General features: G+C 43.5%; 2 protein-coding genes across 4 annotated transcripts in view; one reads left to right on the top strand and one right to left on the bottom strand.

The window, feature by feature from the left end:
• Window positions 1-9444, bottom strand: part of LOC138965503 (kelch-like protein 12) — a 19352-nt gene extending 9908 nt beyond the window's left edge. Inside the window, exons 1-7 of one of the 2 annotated variants that reach the window (XM_070337682.1) lie at window positions 9051-9444; window positions 7380-7533; window positions 6321-6538; window positions 5229-5378; window positions 4250-4364; window positions 2591-2697; window positions 1149-1341 (exon numbers count right to left, since the gene is read on the bottom strand). In XM_070337682.1, the coding sequence (XP_070193783.1) occupies window positions 1149-1341; window positions 2591-2697; window positions 4250-4364; window positions 5229-5378; window positions 6321-6538; window positions 7380-7533; window positions 9051-9233 (1120 nt within the window). In that variant the 5' untranslated portion in view covers window positions 9234-9444. The remainder of the gene's footprint in view (window positions 1-1148; window positions 1342-2590; window positions 2698-4249; window positions 4365-5228; window positions 5379-6320; window positions 6539-7379; window positions 7534-9050) is intronic. The other variant, XM_070337681.1, reaches the window with a different exon arrangement.
• On the top strand, window positions 9385-20968 carry LOC138965504 (uncharacterized). 2 transcript variants are annotated; one of them, XM_070337684.1, is made up of 5 exons: window positions 9385-9693; window positions 11444-11624; window positions 12998-13210; window positions 18330-18484; window positions 19695-20968. In XM_070337684.1, exons 1-5 carry the CDS (start codon window positions 9385-9387, stop codon window positions 20385-20387), a joined length of 1551 nt encoding a protein of 516 aa, XP_070193785.1. In that variant the 3' UTR covers window positions 20388-20968. The 2 variants fall into 2 exon arrangements, with proteins under 2 accessions (XP_070193785.1, XP_070193784.1); XM_070337683.1 differs by having other exon boundaries at window positions 18264-18484.

Below are 20968 nucleotides of genomic sequence, written 5' to 3'. Positions count from 1 at the left end.
TGAACACTGGCAACAGTAAGTTACCCCCTAAAATCTTCCACAGTGACGCCAATGGCCTACAACAGCTTCCACCACAGTGACGCCAATGGCCTACAACAGCTTCCACCACAGTGACGCCAATGGCCTACAACAGCTTCCACCACAGTGACGCCAATGGCCTACAACAGCTTCCACCACAGTGACGCCAATGGCCTACAACAGCTTCCACCACAGTGACGCCAATGGCCTACAACAGCTTCCACCACAGTGACGCCAATGGCCTACAACAGCTTCCACCACAGTGACGCCAATGGCCTACAACAGCTTCCACCACAGTGACGCCAATGGCCTACAACAGCTTCCACCACCCCGAGACAATCAATACAGTGGACACCCTCCCCCCCCCATCCCTATCCAATTTCCTGTTCCCCACCTATCCAATTTCCTGTTCCCCACCTATCCAATTTCCTGTTCCCCACCTATCCAATTTCCTGTTCCCCACCTCTGCAAATTTACCTCCAAATGTAAGACTCCCTCCTTGTTAAGGATTATTTTGCTCAGATTTTGGGAGTTGTTGAGAGGGGGAGGGGAGGGACGGAGAGTTGTTGAGAGGGGGAGGGGAGGGACGGAGAGTTGTTGAGAGGGGGAGGGGAGGGACGGAGAGTTGTTGAGAGGGGGAGGGGAGGGACGGAGAGTTGTTGAGAGGGGGAGGGGAGGGACGGAGAGTTGTTGAGAGGGGGAGGGGAGGGACAGAGAGTTGTTGAGAGGGGGAGGGGAGGGACGGAGAGTTGTTGAGAGGGGGAGGGGAGGGACGGAGAGTTGTTGAGAGGGGGAGGGGAGGGACGGAGAGTTGTTGAGAGGGGGAGGGGAGGGACAGAGAGTTGTTGAGAGGGGGAGGGGAGGGACGGAGAGTTGTTGAGAGGGGGAGGGGGAGGGACGGAGAGTTGTTGAGAGGGGGAGGGGAGGGACGGAGAGTTGTTGAGAGGGGGAGGGGGAGGGACAGAGAGTTGTTGAGAGGGGGAGGGGAGGGACGGAGAGTTGTTGAGAGGGGGAGGGGAGGGACAGAGAGTTGTTGAGAGGGGGAGGGGAGGGACAGAGAGTTGTTGAGAGGGGGAGGGGAGGGACGGAGAGTTGTTCTTTCCACTCAAATTCTGCATGGTCCAGCTGACCTTTAAAGACACAGACGCAGGCCAGCCCTCGCCGGTGGTGCATGGGAGCGATGGAGCTCCAGGACAGCTGTGTCTGCGTCAGATCCAGGCACTCGGCTAGGTTCAGTCGCGAATGTCCGTCATAGCCCCCCATCACAAACAACTTTCCGCTCAGGGAAGCTGAGGACACATATCGACGTCGCCTGGACAGACTCTGTGAAAGACATTACTTGTTTTAGCTTAAATAAAATGTCGTTACACTTCTCAATTGTAGAATGCTAGAATGGGCTGGAAGTTCCCTTAAACAGAATCATTCTTTCTTCGTCTTTTTACAGAATAATTATTTTTTCGCCTTTTGAAATGACAATACTCAGAAACCATCAAATCAGTTCTAAATTGAAGAATGCTTAGATGGGCTGGGAGTTCCCTTTAACAGAATAAGTCTTTCTTCGTCTTTTTACCGAATAATTCAATCTTCGCCTTTTTAAATGACAATACTTCGATACCATCAAATGAGTTCTAAATTGAAGAAAGCTTGAACGGGCTGGGAGTTCCCCTTAACCCCTTCACTGCCCACCCCGTACTAGGTACGTGGTCATTTTCGGTTTGCCGTACGCCCATAACCGTACCTAGTACGGGGGATTTGCGTCAGCAACATTTCAGGACATTTCTGAAAACTAAATGGGAGGTAACCACTGTCCAAGTTCTTGTATGGGGTTCCAAACACAGTTCTTTCCCAATGACCGTTCGGATAAGTTAGTACCACGTGTTGAAAACTTTGTTAGAAGTGTAGAACGATAGATAGAATTCACAATGGCGGCCGAAAGTCGGACCTCAACTCGTAGACCTGTTTTCAAGCGATACAGTGTTCTGGAAGCTCTACAAGAAGTGATTTATGGATTACCACACAGAAGAATACTTTTATGGGCTGTAATGTGAGTACCTGATGTTTGACACCAGTTTTAGCAGTGTTTTGTGTGGTTTTACGTGCTGCAATGTGTGTGTGTAAGTCCGGAAACTGTAATTTTTGACAAAAATGGTCATTATATCAATTTTTACTACAATCACAAACAAAGTCCAATGATCATGTCATAACATAATAGCCAAGGGTATAAGCAAAACACATGCCAAAGATCTAAGAGATATCTCAATAAATGATCGAGCAGTGAACAGATTAGTGAACCTACCGAAGAAAGCGAAATTTTGCCCTGGCACACAGCAATACCAAAATGCTGTTATACTGTGGCAGTGAAGGGGTTAACAGAATAAATCTTTCTGTTACTTTTTTAAATGATAATTGTCAAAAATCATCAGTTCAAAACATACATACCACAGCCTGTAATCATTAGAAGCCAGTCCATTAGAAGCCAGTCCATTAGAGGCCAGTCCATTAGAAAAAAGAAGTATACTTTAATGACAATTACACTGCAAAATTACACATTGCAACCAGAACTAGAACGTACAGGCAGTCGCGTCCACGTGTGTGACTTTGGGTCGTACTTCTCCACAACGTCCACCAAGTTTTGATGGGATCCGAACCCTCCCACCACCACCAGTTGGTCATCCGTTCCTGTGTTCACAACAAGGGTTGAAATTAAATTCAGAATTCATAACCAACCGGCACGGTTGGCCTAGTGGTAAGGCGTCCGCCCCGTGATCGGGAGGTCGTGGGTTCGAACCCCGGCCGGGTCATACCTAAGACTTTAAAATTGGCAATCTAGTGGCTGCTCCGCCTGGCGTCTGGCATTATGGGGTTCTTTCTTTCTTTATTTGGTGTTTAACGTCGTTTTCAACCACGAAGGTTATATCGCGACGGGGAAAGGGGGGAGATGGGATAGAGCCACTTGTCAATTGTTTCTTGTTCACAAAAGCACTAATCAAAAATTTGCTCCAGGGGCTTGCAACGTAGTACAATGTATTACCTTACTGGGAGAATGCAAGTTTCCAGTACAAAGGACTTAACATTTCTTACATACTGCTTGACTAAAATCTTTACAAAAATTGACTAACTATATATATATACGACCTGTGTCTGTCTGTCTGTGTGTGTGTGTGTGTGTGCGCGATGCACGGCCAAAGTTCTCGATGGATCTGCTTCAAATTTGGTGGGCTTATTCAGAGAGACCCCGGACACAACCTCATCGATGAGATATTTCAACACGTGCTCTCAGCGCGCAGCGCTGAACCGATTTTGCATTATGGGGTTAGTGCTAGGACTGGTTGGTCCGGTGTCAGAATAATGTGACTGGGTGAGACATGAAGCCTGTGCTGCGACTTCTGTCTTGTGTGTGGCGCACGTTATATGTCAAAGCAGCACCGCCCTGATATGGCCCTTCGTGGTCGGCTGGGCGTTAAGCAAACAAACAAACAAACAAAAATTCGTAACCAGAAAACACGTTTATTGAGGGTTCCAATTATGCTGCTAGTTCTCCAGTGCCATACTTGTCATAACCAGAAAACAAGTTTATTGAGGGTTCCAATTATGCTGCTAGTTCTCCAGTGCCATACTTTTCATAACCAGAAAACAAGTTTATTGAGAGTTCCAATTATGCTGCTAGTTCTCCAGTGCCATACTTTTCATAACCAGAAAACAAGTTTATTGAGGGTTCCAATTATGCTGCTAGTTCTCCAGTGCCATACTTTTCAAAACTATCTAAAATAAGCATAAAAAGCAAGAAAAAATAACAAATAAACAAACCAGCAAACAAAGAAACAAGGGTGGGAAGGGGGGGTGGAATCGATAGAAAGAAAGGCTCAATACTATAACACTTTCAGAAAAGTTCTTTTGCTTATCACTCGCATACATACACATGCACACATGAGCGTGTCCGCACATCACTCACTCGTTCACTTAAACTCAATGTCAAATTCTCTAAGCATCAATTGAAACTGGAACAGCTGAGTAGCCTGAATATCATCAAATACCATACTTCCACTGCTGACACTATGGCCGAAGAAGCATTATTCTACAAAACCAAAATCAAAAACAAGAATTGTAGTTTATTGGAACGTTTAATTGTTATATCTTCCAAATAACCTACAAATCTTGCTACTTGATCTTAATTTTGGAACGTTCGCAGTCTATGTTTTTGGATTTCTACAAACCCCAAAGAACGTCATACCAGTACGAGGGTAAGTGCGAGGTCCATTCATCTGTGTGCGGAGGTCTGGCCGCAGGTGAAATCTCTTGGCTTCATCTACAAGGTCTCGACACGAATGGCTTCCTCGAATCGAAGGCTGCACATTTACGCAGATACAGGCTGTTATTCATGGTGACATTATGAAAATGTTGATAACGTTGCAAGGCCTCCGGATCAACAAAAAAAAATCCCTGAGGCCAACACAACTTTCGAATCGTACCCCCCCCCCCCCTCCCCATAAAACACACACACACACACATGAAAAAACAAGTAACATTTTGCAGCTCTGCTATCAATACAAGAGGGTTGTCTATGTTGAAGGATAAAAGAACTTACTTTAAAACAGCAGTCTGATTTAACAAAAGAAGAAGACATTTTAAAAGATGGCACCGCAACCTCAGTCTGGTGTAATTATTTGGGACTTCATTTCAGGTTTACATCCCAAACACGTGTTTTGTTTGTTTGTTTGCTTTACGCCCAGCCGACCACGAAGGGCCATATCAGGGCGGTGCTGCTTTGACATTTAACGTGCGCCACACACAAGACAGAAGTCGCAGCACAGGCTTCATGTCTCACCCAGTCACATTATTCTGACACCGGACCAACCAGTACTAGCACTAACCCCATAATGCCAGACGCCAGGCGGAGCAGCCACTAGATTGCCAATTTTAAAGTCTTAGGTATGACCCGGCCGGGGTTCGAACCCACGACCTCCCGATCACGGGGCGGACGCCTTACCACTAGGCCAACCGTGCCGGTCCAAACACGTGTAAATACCACTTGTTTAGGCCCACAGATAGAGTTGAGGAGAGAAGATATATATATATATGAGTGCATGTGCATGTGTGCGTTCGTGCATGCGTGTGTGTGTGTACTTGCGTGCGTGAGTGTGTTCTTGTGTGCGTGAGTACGTGTGTGCATGGGTCTCCCTCCCTCCCTCCCTCCCTCCACTACCACAAACCTCTTTGTCAATAACGTCGGTGATGAAGCAAGCAGAGAGCAGAGGCAGCCTGACAAACTGCAGGAGGGACGGCAGCCAGATCAGCCTGTTCTTCTCGTCGTGCTTCACCCAGTCCAACACCGCTTGGTACACCGGTTCCTCAGAATTCACCTGCACAAAAAGACGGGCAGACCAAACTAAAACTGCAATATCTTAAGATCATAATTGACATCCAGTAGCAAAGGTATGGGACAAACTCATGAACAAACAATTTAAGGGTTAGGGTTTAATTAAGGGGACGCTCAAGGCGTTTCACATAAAATGAAATATTGCACTCTAGTTTTACACTCCCAATCCCAATCAATTGGGAAAAACATGCAGTAAAACCTGTGTTTTAAAACATTTTGTGTTGAGACTACTTCTTTTTGAGAACATGTTTCTTGAGATTTTCTCTTCATAAATAAAATCAGTTTGCTTTGTACATTTGGGTGGTCTGGGTGGCCGAGTGGTAACGCACTTGCGCTCGGAATCGAGAGGTTGCGTGTTCGACCCTGGGTCAGGCCGCTATTTTCTCCCCCCTTTCCTAACCTAGGTGGTGGGTTCAAGTGCTAGTCTTTCGAATGAGACGAAAAACCGAGGTCCCGTGTACACTACATTGGGGTGTGCACGTTAAAGATCCCACGATTGACAAGAGGGTCTTTCCTGGCAAAATTGTATAGACATATATATAAAAATGTCCACCAAATACCCGTGTGACTTGGAATAATAGGCCGTGAAAGTATATACTCGCCTAACACGCTTGAGATTTACTGGCCGATGTGAATGCGTGATATATTGTGTAAAAAATTCCATCTCACACGGCATATTGTAAACGCCATGAGCCTCCCTCTGGGAGGGTATGTGCGTAGAAATACTCACCAATAATAATAACATTTATCTCAAAACTTCTTTCTTGTCAAGACTCTCTTTTCAGATTTTAGTGGGGCTACCGTAATACTTCCCAATTTAACAGCTTTTTAACACATCGCTGTTAAAGTAAGTAACTTGTGATACGTTGCTTGAGTATAATTTAATGCAAATCATGGGTCAAATCACCCCAACTGTAATTCACACCTGCAGATGGTCACATTTGACCAAAGCTTCCACTTCATCCAATGGCAGAGATTTGAATTCCTCCTGCTTCACCACATCCTGGAAATGACGTACGCTGAAGCGATCGGCAGCTGCCCACAAGATCTCACAGCCATGACGCTCAGCGAAGATTTTGATTCCAAGGCAGTTTGTGCTGTCTAACTGTTTTTCCAAAAACTGGCAGCATGCTTCTCGTACACCTGTAAACAACAAAGATGATTGATGGGCACTTGATTACTCGTTCTCTTTCAGGTCAGCTAGCTGTATCTCAGGTCAGCTAGCTGTATCTCAGGTCAGCTAGCTGTATCTCAGGTCAGCTAGCTGTATCTCAGTTATTGATGGGCACTTGATGACTCGTTCTCTTTCAGGTCAGCTAGCTGTATCTCAGTTATTGATGGGCACTTGATGACTCGTTCTCTTTCAGGTCAGCTAGCTGTATCTCAGTTATTGATGGGCACTTGATGACTCGTTCTCTTTCAGGTCAGCTAGCTGTATCTCAGGTCAGCTAGCTGTATCTCAGGTCAGCTAGCTGTATCTCAGGTCAGCTAGCTGTATCTCAGTTATTGACCATCTGCTTTGCATTTCTGCTCTAAACTCTAAATACAATTTATAATCTTGTAACGTAAAGTTATACAGTCTCTTTTTCTCCTCTAATGTACAAGAAAAGTACTGTGAGCTTGTTAGCAAGGGCTCATATAATTTTAAACATATTACAAAAGTATCTATGACAAGATAAGAATACCACAGCTTTTGTATTAATCACGGTTTGCTGCATGAACTGACCCTATCTACAAATCTTAATAGTTGTACAGTTGTACAGTTGTATAGTTGACATTCATAATAATTCACAATTTTGTTTCTCTCCAAAGATTGGAAGAACCTGTTCTGGAAAGCCAACATATGTGTTTACAAATTACATACTGAGCTGTGACAAGTTTTCAGAAGCTGGCATAGATCTACAAATTAGGACCTGTACAATTTTTTTTTTTTTTTTAAATGTATAAGCACATCTGCAGTTACAGATCTATAATTCCCAGTAACCTGTGAGCTGAAGAAGGCAGGCAGCTGGCAGTAACTCCTGTACATTCTCCACACTGACGTTGACTGTTTCCGTGTAGCAGAAGTCTAGCAGAACACCCATCACTGATGCTGAAATCTCATACAGAGTGATTTCCGACTGATCTTTCTCTGACATCTGAAACAAAAGTCATAGCATTTGAGTTTGACAAAAACGGCATATCATCTGTCTTGATCCACACAACCACCCATGCACACATCAGATGCAGATATAATTGAACATAATTATTTTCCTTGTTAGACAAAATAAGCATGCAGATAAATGAGATATGCCCATTGAAGGGTAACTCTATAAAAAAGAAAACATACAACGGGAATGACATAAATCAATCACCTTCTGAGAGTGATAAAAGAGGGGTGTGACAGGGGCAGTGGCGTGGTGGTATGACGTTCTGAGAGTGACAAAAGAGGGGTGTGACAGGGGCAGTGGCGTGGTGGTATGACCTTCTGAGAGTGATAAAAGAGGGGTGTGACAGGGGCTGTGGCGTGGTGGTATGACCTTCTGAGAGTGATAAAAGAGGGGTGTGACAGGGGCAGTGGCGTGGTGGTATGACCTTCTGAGAGTGATAAAAGAGGGGTGTGACAGCCTAGGGGCAGTGGCATGGTGGTATGACCTTCTGAGAGTGATAAAAGAGGGGTGTGACAGGGGCAGTTCAAGAAAGAGAGAGAGATCGAGAGAGAGAGGGAGAGAAGAGAGAGAGAGAGTCTGTGTCATGAGTATTGTACAAGAACACGTATGTATGACAATGACAGTCCAGAGATCATAGATCCCACGACATGTAGCCAAGACGGGAACCTGTATGTGTAGCTGTGACGCTCCCTGTACGTGTAACGTCATCAAATCGAGCTAGCTTTTATGTACCACATTTTCCAAGTTCTACATGTCGTGACGTGTAAAATGTATTCCAGAGAGTGGTTGTGCTAAAGACGAATGCGTTTCATTCTAATTGTTCTCCGCCTGTACAATATTAGTATTGAGGTCTAACGAATGACGTCTCACAACGTGCGCGGTCGTCCTTGGCGGTCAAGAAAGCCGCTGCGATCATTGCGCAGACGACACTTCTAAACCGCCAATATGTTTTGTGCGCATCACGTGCTCCACATAAATCAGCCGGAAACAAAGCAATTGGGAAACCTGGATAGTGAACTAACATGAACAGGCATTGGATAATCACTAGCGGATTTCAGTGTGCTGTTTTCAGAAAATACACGGTAAATGTGGGTGGATTTGTTCACACCAAAAAGAGAAGGCATTTCTGCACATGAATTAGGTCAGAGGGAATCATGTAATTCTCCACATAATTGTAATTCTACATCACTTTCACGCACATACCTGTTACATATATACACAAACCACAGCAGTGAAAAGTATTAGATATAAGTTTGGATGGGCTTTCTTTCATAAAGTGACTGTCTGCGAATTATAATAGTAATACTAATAGTAATAGTAACAGGCTGTCTGCTGCGCGTGGTTCAGTTCTAGTTGTGGAGAATCTGGACCAAATTTCCAGGACGCGAGACGTCATAGCTACACGTACTGGTACACGTACACACACGTCTTGTACACGTATATATATCTCTCCAGTAACAGCGTGAAAGACTACCCGTAGCAGACGACGCTTCCTGCACACTTACTTCATTGGTAAACATGGCACAAAAATAGTCACTGCATGCAGCTAGCACGATCCTGTGCGCAGAAAACTTCTGTCCTTGTACACTTAAAGTCACGTCACATAAAGTGTTGGTTTTACGTAAATTGTTCATCGTTGCCAGTATGGATTTTGCGTGGCTGTCTGTGAAAATCTGAAAGTCAGCCATATTTGACCGAATGTATCTGGTGAACTGTTTCACACAAATACTGCGCGTAACGGTAAAACTTGATGCTCGTATTTAACAGGGGAGCAGTCAGAAACAGTTTTCAAGGAATAAAACAACTCCAAAGTGTGGAGTAGTAAAAACAACGCCGTGAATGCATCATTCTGGAAGGTGTTCCAGCGAAAAGACGGTAGGTCAGGGGACGTCACTCTGGGCGTCAAACGGTCGCATTCTCATTTCGTTCCAAACGCTCCATGTCATTTTTGTCGTGTTAGCTTCTGCCTTCATGCCCTGTCTGCGAAACTCCCCGAGAAACTTTTGCTTTCATCGTTTTGCTTTACTTGCTCTAACTGTGTCTGTGGTACAGATATCATGTGGGACTCATCATGTCACCGTGTGCACTTACAACTTGTGGAATGTCATGTTCAGTTGGGAAATCCGAATGCAGTACATTGCCAACATGGTACACCTTTAATTACGTTACCTGTAGTGTTACTGTTAGCCTTAGAAATTAGAGAATATTAACACTTTTGGTATTGAGGTCTAACGATTGACGTCTCACAACGTGCGCGGTCGTCCTTGGCGGTCAGGAAAGCCGCCGCGATCATTGCGCAGACGACACTAGACCGCCAATATTTTTTGTGCGCATCACGTGCTCCACATATATCGGCCGGAAACAAAGCAATTGGGAAACCTGGATTGAAAGAAATAACTCCAAAATAAAGCAAACTCTAAATCATGAATTAAAATAAGTACATATAACTCTTTATCGGATCCTCTGATGTATCCCACGACATCCACCTTGTTGAAATCCAGACCCAGAAAATGGGGAAGACAGGGGCCAGTTTCATAAGCCAGAAACACAGTCCACCAACTGCAGTTGTCAGAGAGATCCACAGTAATCCGACCTTATCGGGTTTCACGAACAAAATTTCAGTCGGCCGACTGCGGGTCGTCTCACCGGAAGTCGGCCAAACACGGTGATGCTCTCCCCCCAACACTGTGGTCGGCTTACTCAGTTACTGCGGTAAACCGAAAATAAATGTAATTATCCGCACAGTCAATGGCAGAATGCTCAAACTTTTTTGGATTGTGAGCCAAACCTTGTGATTGTTCTTCGAAATGTATCTATCATGACGCAGTAATCCAGGAGACAAGTCAGGGTTATGTCTTGAAGACGTCACATTATGGTGTAAGAGGGTCACGCGAAGGAATTACTGAAAGTCTCGGTCATTGTTATTTTGAGCGGGCCGAGACTTGTTTTTTCTTCGAAATCGGCCATTTCCACGTGCGAATGAGCAAACGGAAGTGGTAATGTTGCTAAATTTAGCCCTCGACTTGGCCATTCGGATTACTGTACAGTCGGTCGACTGCGGTTGTCCGCGGGTGACGGTGATTTGCTCATGAAACGCGCTTTTTGGTGACCCGGCGATCAACCACTGTCCATCGACTGGGCAGTCGATCGACTGTCAGTCGGTTCACTGCTATCTTATGAAACTGGCCCCTGGTGCTGCAGGATCATAATTACGTACATTACATTTTGTTTACTTTATGGCAGCAGTGGACTTGGCCAGAATTAGCCTGTCGAAGTAACCCTAGTACATTGTAGATGAATTGAAAGAAAAAGTACTTTGTTGAATTTTAGTTTGGTGTTTGCATAATGCTATTTATATGCAATTCTTCAGTTAAAACTATATACAACCATTTGTAAACACACCAAACAATTACACATCACATTCTGTCATTCATGCAGTCCATCATTAAATATTACAAAGCTAGGATCTTACAACCAGCCACACAAAAATAGTACAAGAGAGTTAATCACTGAAAGGAACAAGCAAGAAAAGCATATACATGTCCAATTTGTCCCTTTAATGAATGCACTGAAACAAGATTTTGCACTAAAGGAAATTTCAAAATTAAAGCCACCATTTTATTTTTTATAATATTATTAATTTACGATTAGAACCCATCAGCATGAATATGGGGCCTCAAGTTTGATCAGCGGTACTAGGAAAGAGAGGGGAGAAAAAATGTTTGCTTTGGATGACATTGACAATTTCTAAGGAAAGGGTCAAGAGGAAAAAAATATGGTCAGTCGGGGAATCAGAAACATTGATTTTTTTCTTTGCCTGATCTTGTGATGAACAACAGCTGTATCCGCATGATTTTAAGATCTGATGTTGCTGTACGCTCCACTGGTTCTGTTTTAGGTCAACCAGGCAGGCTGCGATGTGCTGTTACTGCAAGAAGTGCGTATCCATGGCGACAGGAGCTGGTCACAGGCTTTGTTCCTTCAACGATTGTTGCCCAAATTCCAATGGGCTTTTACTCGTCTGGCCGATAAGGTCACCAAACCAAGTGACTCATACTGGACAGGCTGGGAAGGGGAAGGTATAGAAAACGATAAAAAGGAAGGGGAAAATTGGATAGAAAGATCACACATGCATGAACACATTGAACAGTCACAATTAACACTTTCTACCCCACCTATGTTGACCAAGTTATTTTTTATCCGAGACCAGCTGTGCTGCAGTAGGTCACTCAGAATTGTAGTAACTGTGTAGAAACTGTATCAACACGATGGAATGCAGGCGTTAGATCGACGTTACAGGATGCGACTGAAGGGACTGTGTGTACGGATATATCCGTACCTGGGAGGCAATGAGTTAATACACATGCAGATTAACACACACACATTAACACACACACGCACACAACCATACACACAGAGTACATGTTTCTGTGTAGACTATTTGATTTTGTTGGCACTTTTTGTCCTGCCTTTTGTCTTGCATCGGTTCACGTATCATTTTGGTTAGAACATTTCCATTGGCATTTATGCATCTTATTATTATATTTCTTAGTGTGTGCAAACATAATTTGTGACAACCAGTGTTGTTCTCATACCTTGGTCATACCTTGGTCATACCTTGGTCATACATACCTTGGTCATACCGCATGGGTGTGGCCCATCATGGGTCAACGGACCAATCGCTTTGACGTGTTGAAGGTCTTCATGGGTCAACGGACCAATCGCTTTGACGTGTTGAAGGTCTTCATGGGTCAACGGACCAATCGCTTTGACGTGTTGAAGGTCTTCATGGGTCAACGGACCAATCGCTTTGACGTGTTGAAGGTCTTCATGGGTCAACGGACCAATCGCTTTGACGTGTTGAAGGTCTTCTGATCATCAGTTGTCCTACTAGTAACTACACTAACAAAACCAGACCAGTTAGACCTACAGACATGTTCAATCCAGGTCCAACCAACCTATTGTCTTTTGAAATTGGTAAAAACACTGTACAACAATATTGTTTGGCTTTACCATTATGTGTTTATATACAAGGACGGCAGGCGCAGCGGCCTAGTGGATAAAACATGGGCCTTCTGTGCGAAAGGTCATGGGTTGTTAACCCCGGCTGTACCTGGTGGCTTAATGGAGGAGACTTTTCCCATCTCCTAGGTCAACTTGTGTGCAGGCCTTCCAGTGCCTTAACCCCCTTCGGGGGTACACGCAAGCACAAGACCAATTGCGCACAGAAAAGATCCTGTAACCCATGACAGTGTTTGGTGTGTTATAGGAACATGAAAATGTACCTATACCAAGCATGCTTCCCCTGAAAGCGGCATATGGCTGCTTGAATGACGGAATGAAAACGGTAATACATGTAAAAACCCACTTGTGCAAAGTTTGAGTGAACGTGGGAGTTTGAGCCCATGAAGGAAGAAGTTATACTCTAGACTTTCTGTTGTGTGCATGGCAGGTCTTGCCGTGCTGAGTAAGCTGCGTACAGGAGAAGTCCGTGCCGAGCATCTGTCCAAACCACAATACGGATCTGACGCCAACCAGAGAATAGCCTTACACGTGCCTATCATTCTGGACTCCACGGCAATAATGAATATTGTTGTTGTGCACTTTTCCTATCAACGCCAGCAGCAGTGTCAGAATGCATTGGAAGTCCTGAAATTTATTCAACGTAAGTTTTTTCATTCCCTGCACTTTTCTGTGTTTTTTGTTTATTCTCACATACAATTGTTATTACATGTACGGACAGTCAGGTTGTGTATTATAATTCACTGGTTTTGAATAGACGGGCGCAGTGGCGTGGTGGTAAGACGTCGGCCTCCTAATCGGGAGGTCGTGAGTTCGAATCCCGGTCTTGTATAAACTCCACACTGAACAAAAAAACACCCTTCAATAGTACTGATCAGGGGCGGATCAGTTCATTTTATGGGGGGGGTTTCCAAAAGTATATTGTGAAGATATGGGTGTGAAGGCGCGAAGCGCCGAGCCGACGGCGCGAAGCGCCTAGCTTGCTAGGGGGGTCCGGGGGCATGCCCCCCCGGAAAATTTTGAAAAAAAGGATGCAAAATGGTGCAAGCTGGTGCATTCTGAGGATGATCATTACCAGTTCCAGGCAGCAGATTTTGTCACTGATTAATACCCACAAAATTGAAACTCAACCCAAAAAAACACACAAAAATATTTTTATTTTTTGGCTGGGGGGGGGTTTCCGGAAACCCCAGAAACCCCCCCCTCGTCCGCCCCTGCTGATGATCGACCTTGGGTACTTTACATTCATGGGGTCAAATTTGTCCAACCAATTTGTTCATTTAAACTTAGAAATTTTATTCATCCTTAAATGTTTCCCTTCTCATTCAAGGGACATAACCACTCGGTGCACATTTTCGAAGAAATCAAATTTTGGGGTGAAATCTATTAAATTTCACTACCAATTTCCTTCACATGCAAGAAACTGACATGCTTTTCATTCTTAAATAAGTTGACTTATTTAATTTGACCAGAAAACGACATTGAATCAGTCTTGGGTATATACCAAGTCAGAAAGGTGACAGTGTCAGAAAGGTGACAGAGTCAGAAAGGTAACAGTGTCAGAAAGGTGACAGAGTCAGAAAGGTGACAGAGTCAGAAAGGTGACAGAGTCAGAAAGGTAACAGAGTCAGAAAGGTGACAGAGTCAGAAAGGTGACAGAGTCAGAAAGGTAACAGTCAGAAAGGTAAGTCAGTAAGGTGACAGAGGCAGAAAGGTAACAAGGGTCAGAGGTAACAGAGTCAGAAAGGTGACAGGGTCAGAAAGATAACAGAGTCTGAAAGGTAACAGAGTGAGAGGTAACAGAGTCAGAATGATAACAGGTAACAGTCAGAAAGGTAACAGAGTCAGAAAGATAACAGAGTCAGAAAGATAACAGAGTCAGAAAGGTAACAGAGTGAGAGGTAACAGAGTCAGAAAGGTGACAGGGTCAGAAAGATAACAGAGTCAGAAAGGTGACTGAATCTGAAAGGTAACAGAGTGAGAGGTAACAGAGTCAGAACGGTAACAGAGTGAGAGGTAACAGAGTCAGAATGGTAACAGGTAACAGTCAGAAAGGTAACAGAGTCAGAAAGATAACAGAGTCAGAAAGATAACAGAGTCAGAAAGGTAACAGAGTGAGAGGTAACAGAGTCAGAAAGGTGACAGGGTCAGAAAGATAACAGAGTCAGAAAGGTAACAGAGTGAGAGGTAACAGTCAGAAAGGTGACTGAGTCTGAAAGGTAACAGAGTGAGAGGTAACAGAGTCAGAACGGTAACAGGTAACAGTCAGAAAGGTAACAGAGTCAGAAAGATAACAGAGTCAGAAAGATAACAGGGTCAGAAAGATAACAGAGTCAGAAAGATAACAGAGTCAGAAAGATAACAGAGTCAGAAAGGTAACAGAGTGAGAGGTAACAGAGTCAGAAAGGTGACAGGGTCAGAAAGATAAGAGTCAGAAAGGTGACAGTCAGACAGGTAACAGAGTCAGAAAGGTAACAGAGTCAGAAAGGTAACATAGGCAGAAAGCTGACATCGTTACACCGGCCAGAAGCGTGTTTGTTGCTTGGCCACATGTTGACGCGTGCCTCGATGTCTGGAGCACTTACACTGCTACACCGCTTGAAAATCCTGACAGAGTTATTTCTGAACATTGTATATTGTGATGTAGTTAGTCTATTGTTACATTGTAGTACTGCATATATTCTTTCCTAAAAGATTGATTGCTGAAATCTTCAGGGTCTGGAAAATGAGCCATCATTGACAGAAATGTTTTAATAACAACAAAAAAAACAAATGACCCTTGACCTTGTCAGAAGTTCTTTGCTTTTAGGAGTGCTTAGAATACATCACAAGTGTTCAGGCTGTGCTTGTCAGGCCTGAATAGTGTAGCAGTTTTTTGACTCACATGCGAAGCAAAAGTGAGTCTATGTACTCACCCGAGTCGTCCGTCCGTCCGTCCGTCCGTCCGTCCGTCCGTCCGTCCGTCCCGGCGTCCGTCCCGGCGTCCGTCCAGAAAACTTTAACGTTGGATATTTCTTGGACACTATTAAGTCTATCAACACCTGATGTGGCCGGATGGTGTATGGTTACAAGATCTCAAAAAACATGTGCTGCAACTTGACCTCACTTCAAGTTCAAGGTCACAGGGGCCGTTATTGTTGTCTTAAAAATGACCATTTTTCACATTTTCGCATTTTTTTCTGAAGTTATTGAGAATGGCAACCTTAGTATGCTATACAGGGCAATGTAAGCCCTATCTTTGGACACCAGTTTGGTTGACCTTGCGTCAAGGTCGCAAGAGTCTTTTAAAGTTGGATTGTATACATATTTTGAAGTGACCTTGACCCTGAACTATGGAAGATAACTGTTTCAAACTTAAAAATTATGTGGGGCACATGTTATGCTTTCATCATGAGACACATTTGGTCACATATGATCAAGGTCAAGGTCACTTTGACCCTTATGAAATGTGACCAAAATAAGGTAGTGAACCACTAAAAGTGACCATATCTCATGGTAGAAAGAGCCAATAAGCACCATTGTACTTCCTATGTCTTGAATTAACAGCTTTGTGTTGCATGACCTTGGGTCAAGGTCAAATGTATTTTGGTAGGAAAAATGTGTAAAGCAGTTCTTAGTGGATGATGTCATTGCTAGGTTTAGTTATTTGACCTTGACCCTGAAGGTCAAGGTCATGTAAAGGTCAAGGTCAAGCATGTGAGTCGTATGGGCTTTGCCCTTCTTGTTTTACTGGCAAGTGCTTTTCAGCTTTTTGACTAAATGTTTTAACATAGACGGGGAATCGAGACGAGGGTCGTGGTGTATGGCATGTGTGTGTGTGTGTAGAGCGGTACAGAGAAAACTACTGGACCGATCTTCATGAAACTTTACATGAGAGTTCCAGGGTATGATATAATTTTTTTGATAAATGTCTTTGATGACGTCATATCGGGCTTTTTGTAAAAGTTGAGGCGGCACTGTCACACCCTCATTTTTCAATTAAATTGATTGAATATTTGGCCAAGTAATCTTCGACGAAGGCCGGACTTTGGTATTGCATTTCGGCATGAAGGCTTAGAAATTAATTAATGAGTTTGGTCATTAAAAATCTGAAAATTGTAATTAAAATTATTTTTTTATAAAACGATCTAAAAATAATTGCATCTTATTTTTCATCATTTTCTGATTCAAAAAACATATAAATATGTTCTATTCGGATTTAAAACAAGCTCTGAAAATTAAAAATATGAAAATTATGATTAAAATTAAATTTCCAAAATCGATTTAAAAACAATTTCATCTGATTCCTTGTCGGTTCCTGATTCCAAAAACATATAGATATTATATATTTGATTTAAAAACAAGCTCAGAAAGTTAAAAAGAACAGAGATACAGAAAAGCGTGCTATTCTGCTCAGCGTAACCACTACCACGCTATTCTGGCTAGTCAATTTCACTGCCTTTGCCACGAGCGGTGGACTGACGATGCTACGAGTATGCGGTCTTGGTAAAAAAAAAATACAGTACGTTCAGTGTCTTTCTGTGAATACGACAGCTTGACCAAATGTTGTTTTTTCGCCTTACGCGACTTGTTGATTATTTTGGTCATTTTGAATATATAATGCCATTAATGGTTGATTTTCTTTTTTGGCTCACGTAAGTGTAGCCTATGCGATGATAAACTTTGTCTGTCTGTGCGTGCGTATGTATGTATGTATGTGTGTATGTCTGTGGTAGAAACTTTAACATTTCCGAGTCTATGGATTACGTCAGTCTCGGTCAAAAGTGTTCGACGTGTGTGATAGAAACTATTTGAAGACGTCACATTATGACGTAAGAGGGTTAGACGTCACGCAAAGGAATTACTGAAAGTCTCGGTCATTGTTATTGTGAGCGGGCCGAGACTTCTTGGCAGATCCAGGGTCTCGCTTTCTTGCATAGTTTCACCTATGCTTACTGTGTGTGTGTGTGTGTGTGTGTGTGTGTGTGTGTGTGTGTGTGTGTGTGTGTGTGTGTGTGTGTGTGTGTGTGTGTGTGTGTGTGTGTGTGTGTGTGTGTGTGTGTGTGTGTGTGTGTGTGTGTGTGTGTGTGTGTGTGTGTGTGTGTGTGTGTGTGTGTGTGTGTGTGTGTGTGTGTGTGTGTGTGTGTGTGTGTGTGTGTGTGTGTGTGTGTGTGTGTGTGTGTGTGTGTGTGTGTGTGTGTGTGTGTGTGTGTGTGTGTGTGTGTGTGTGTGTGTGTGTGTGTGTGTGTGTGTGTGTGTGTGTGTGTGTGTGTGTGTGTGTGTGTGTGTGTGTGTGTGTGTGTGTGTGTGTGTGTGTGTGTGTGTGTGTGTGTGTGTGTGTGTGTGTGTGTGTGTGTGTGTGTGTGTGTGTGTGTGTGTGTGTGTGTGTGTGTGTGTGTGTGTGTGTGTGTGTGTGTGTGTGTGTGTGTGTGTGTGTGTGTGTGTGTGTGTGTGTGTGTGTGTGTGTGTGTGTGTGTGTGTGTGTGTGTGTGTGTGTGTGTGTGTGTGTGTGTGTGTGTGTGTGTGTGTGTGTGTGTGTGTGTGTGTGTGTGTGTGTGTGTGTGTGTGTGTGTGTGTGTGTGTGTGTGTGTGTGTGTGTGTGTGTGTGTGTGTGTGTGTGTGTGTGTGTGTGTGTGTGACGGAGTGATTGAGTTTGTGTTACTGTTTGTCGATTTCTTACGTGAGCCTTGAAGGCTTCGCCTCTTGTCTTTTTTCAGGAAATGGATTGAAAAATGTTGTGGTTGCTGGAGACTTCAATGTATACACTGACTTTTCCCACCCAGTACGTCTGTTTCTGGACAAAGACAGGAAGTCAGAGGATGACCTGGAGGAATGCAGCATGCGCATGATGGGAGCGTTTGAGGCACCAGCACAGGCTTTCCACGACGCATGGGAGATGACTCATAAAACCTCATCCGGATTTACATTTAGCAACATGGTAGGACTGTTGGGTGTACGTGTATTGTATAACTATAAGCTATGGCCTCCTAGAGCGCCCATTATAGCCCCAAGAGAACTCGTAGGAAACACCCACTGTACACCAGGCTTTTTACATTCATTTTTACTTTCGTATAACCTACAATGCAATTGCAATGCTTGCTGCGAGGTTTGAGTGTTTACAATTTCGGAAAACTCGCTATGGTTACTTTACCTTAAGTTGTTGTCTGGCCTAAGTATAATCAATGAGTCTAAGTATAATCAATGAGTCTAAGTAATGAGCATTGTCCTTCTGTATGGACCTAAACTTCTCTGGGTTTCAAAGGGTTTCAAGCAGAGGTATACTGCTGTACTATAAGCTCATTCCCCTGACCCTCTGGTACTTCCATGTTTCTTTTTTTTCTCAGAAGTTTGGGATGTCTTTTCATAGATTTCTCCATAAATCAGTTCGAGACCATCAGACCATGTGATTATGGACATGAAATAATTTTTGAGGCCTTGATGTTAATGATAGCTCCATTCAAACTTTTCCCCCCAAAAAAATATTCCTTACTTTGGCAAGACCTGGCTTCTCAGCTAGATTTCTAGGTTGGTCACATTCTTTTGCAGCGCATATTTCACCTGAGCAGAGGACGGATGTCCTATTGCATGAAGATTTGTATATATGCTTACCTGGTGATCCACTAGCGCGTTGGGCTTTGCAAGGGGAAAGGTTGAATTAATTGTCTTGAAATGTAATAGTTTGTATTAAGACCTAATTAGCAGGAACTCGGGGAAAATTCATTTTATTTGACAAATGCTAATGGTCCCCGTGTGAGGAACCGATTTAGCGTAAAACACAAGTCACTAAACGGTCAATTTTATTTGACTAATGGTCCCCGTGTGAGGAACCGATTTAGCGTAAAACACAAGTCACTAAACGGTCAATTTTGAAAATAGATACAGTGGTACCCCCCTTTTAAGACCCCCAGGAATTTTAAAAAAACAGGGTCTTAAAAAGGAGGGAGTCTGAAAATGGGGGTAGTTTTACAGAGGTTATGAACAGAAAGTCTGAGAAAACAAGGTCTTTAACAAGGAGGGAGTCTTTAATTGGGGGGTCTTAAAATGGGGGTTCCACTGTACAAAAAGCAAAGTACCAAGGTGCCTCAAATGAGATGTAGATGTACCCTTTGATTAAAATTGTAAATCATTTTCTCTTTATATTGTTGCAGCCATCCCCAGGACTGACCAGTCGCCCAGACAGAATCTTGGTCACCAATGACATCACAGTGGAAGAGACACAACTGCATGGCGATGGAACTCAGTACAAATCCAGACATTCCAGAGACATCCTCTTTCACCGCTTCTGGCGAGTTCTGCATGTCGCCAGAGACACATTCCAGGGAGGCACAGGATTTTCTTGTCTACATGACTGCGGCCCGCACGGCGCGTGTCGATGCGGTGTATGCATGAATAATGAGGCCTTTGACAGATGTCTGTTGCCTGACTGCAGCGAATGCTCTTCAGGTGTTTATTTGCTGGCCTGTGCCTTCAGTGTGATCTTTTTCTTGCTGTTGGTTCTGGCCGTAATCGCAGCCATCAAAATTCTTGTGGTTGCTTCACGCATGGATCAAAGTGATGCTTTCTTCTTGCTTGGCTGCACTTGTTGTCTGTGTAATCCTAAGCTGATCAGGCAGTCAACCATGACAGGGAGGCATTGGACTGGCCGGTTGTTGAGGTGTCTTGGTGTGGGAAAACTCTCTCCAGTGTATCTGTTGTTGTTTTGTTTGATAGTGATGGTGCTTTGTTTGACTGTAGGTTTCGCTGTGTTGAAGTCTTCATTTGACATGGTTGGTGGTGTGATGCCTGAAGAATATTTTCCGTCGGATCATTTGATGCTTGCTGCTGAGCTTGAGATACATTGAATGCGTAAAGTGTGTTCACAGTTCTCTATATATCTATATCGTGCACATGTTTTTCATGTAATTTAGTTTGAAAAGAAAGAGACAGAGAATTGGTTTCTGTCAAAAGGGTTTTGGACAAAAGTTCTTTATTATTTTTGTGTCAGAAGTGTATTTGTATCGTCACACACTACCAGGGTTTGATTACTGCTATACATGGCAGTGTTGATTCTGGTTGCTCCTGGTCAAATTTCAAGGTCACTGTGGGGTCGAAAAAAATGAAATTATAATTTTCTTGACTGTTCATGGAGCTAAAGCAGCAGATGGTTTGTTTCTTGTTCATATCACACATTAGGAAGAAAACAAAACTTCCTTGTTACCAATGCCCTACCCACCCTACTGTTTCCTCCAGACTAGCTCTCTTTTTTTAATTACCCTTCAAAAGATCTTTTTATCGGAAAAGATAAAAATTCTCCTAAATTTTGCACACTTTGCAAGGAAAGTTACGATTCTCGGACATACAAAAGACATAGTTTGCACAATTTCTGGCTAATGAAAAGCCACAAAGGCCTATGTAAATTAAAAACAAACTTCGATCAATGGAG

This window comes from Littorina saxatilis, linkage group LG4 (genome assembly GCF_037325665.1).
Source record: "Littorina saxatilis isolate snail1 linkage group LG4, US_GU_Lsax_2.0, whole genome shotgun sequence".
NCBI classification, from domain to species: domain Eukaryota; kingdom Metazoa; phylum Mollusca; class Gastropoda; order Littorinimorpha; family Littorinidae; genus Littorina; species Littorina saxatilis.
This window is presented reverse-complemented; position numbering and strand designations above follow the sequence as displayed.

Excerpts from the sequence above, each read along its gene's own strand:
- LOC138965504 (XM_070337683.1), top strand. The coding sequence starts at position 9,385 with ATGCATCATTCTGGAAGGTGTTCCAGCGAAAAGACGGTAGGTCAGGGG. Across the intron at positions 11,625-12,997 it reads GACAGGCTGGGAAGGGGAAG|GTCTTGCCGTGCTGAGTAAG; the intron begins GTATAGAAAACG and ends TGTGCATGGCAG. Across the intron at positions 18,485-19,694 it reads GATTTACATTTAGCAACATG|CCATCCCCAGGACTGACCAG; the intron begins GTAGGACTGTTG and ends ATATTGTTGCAG.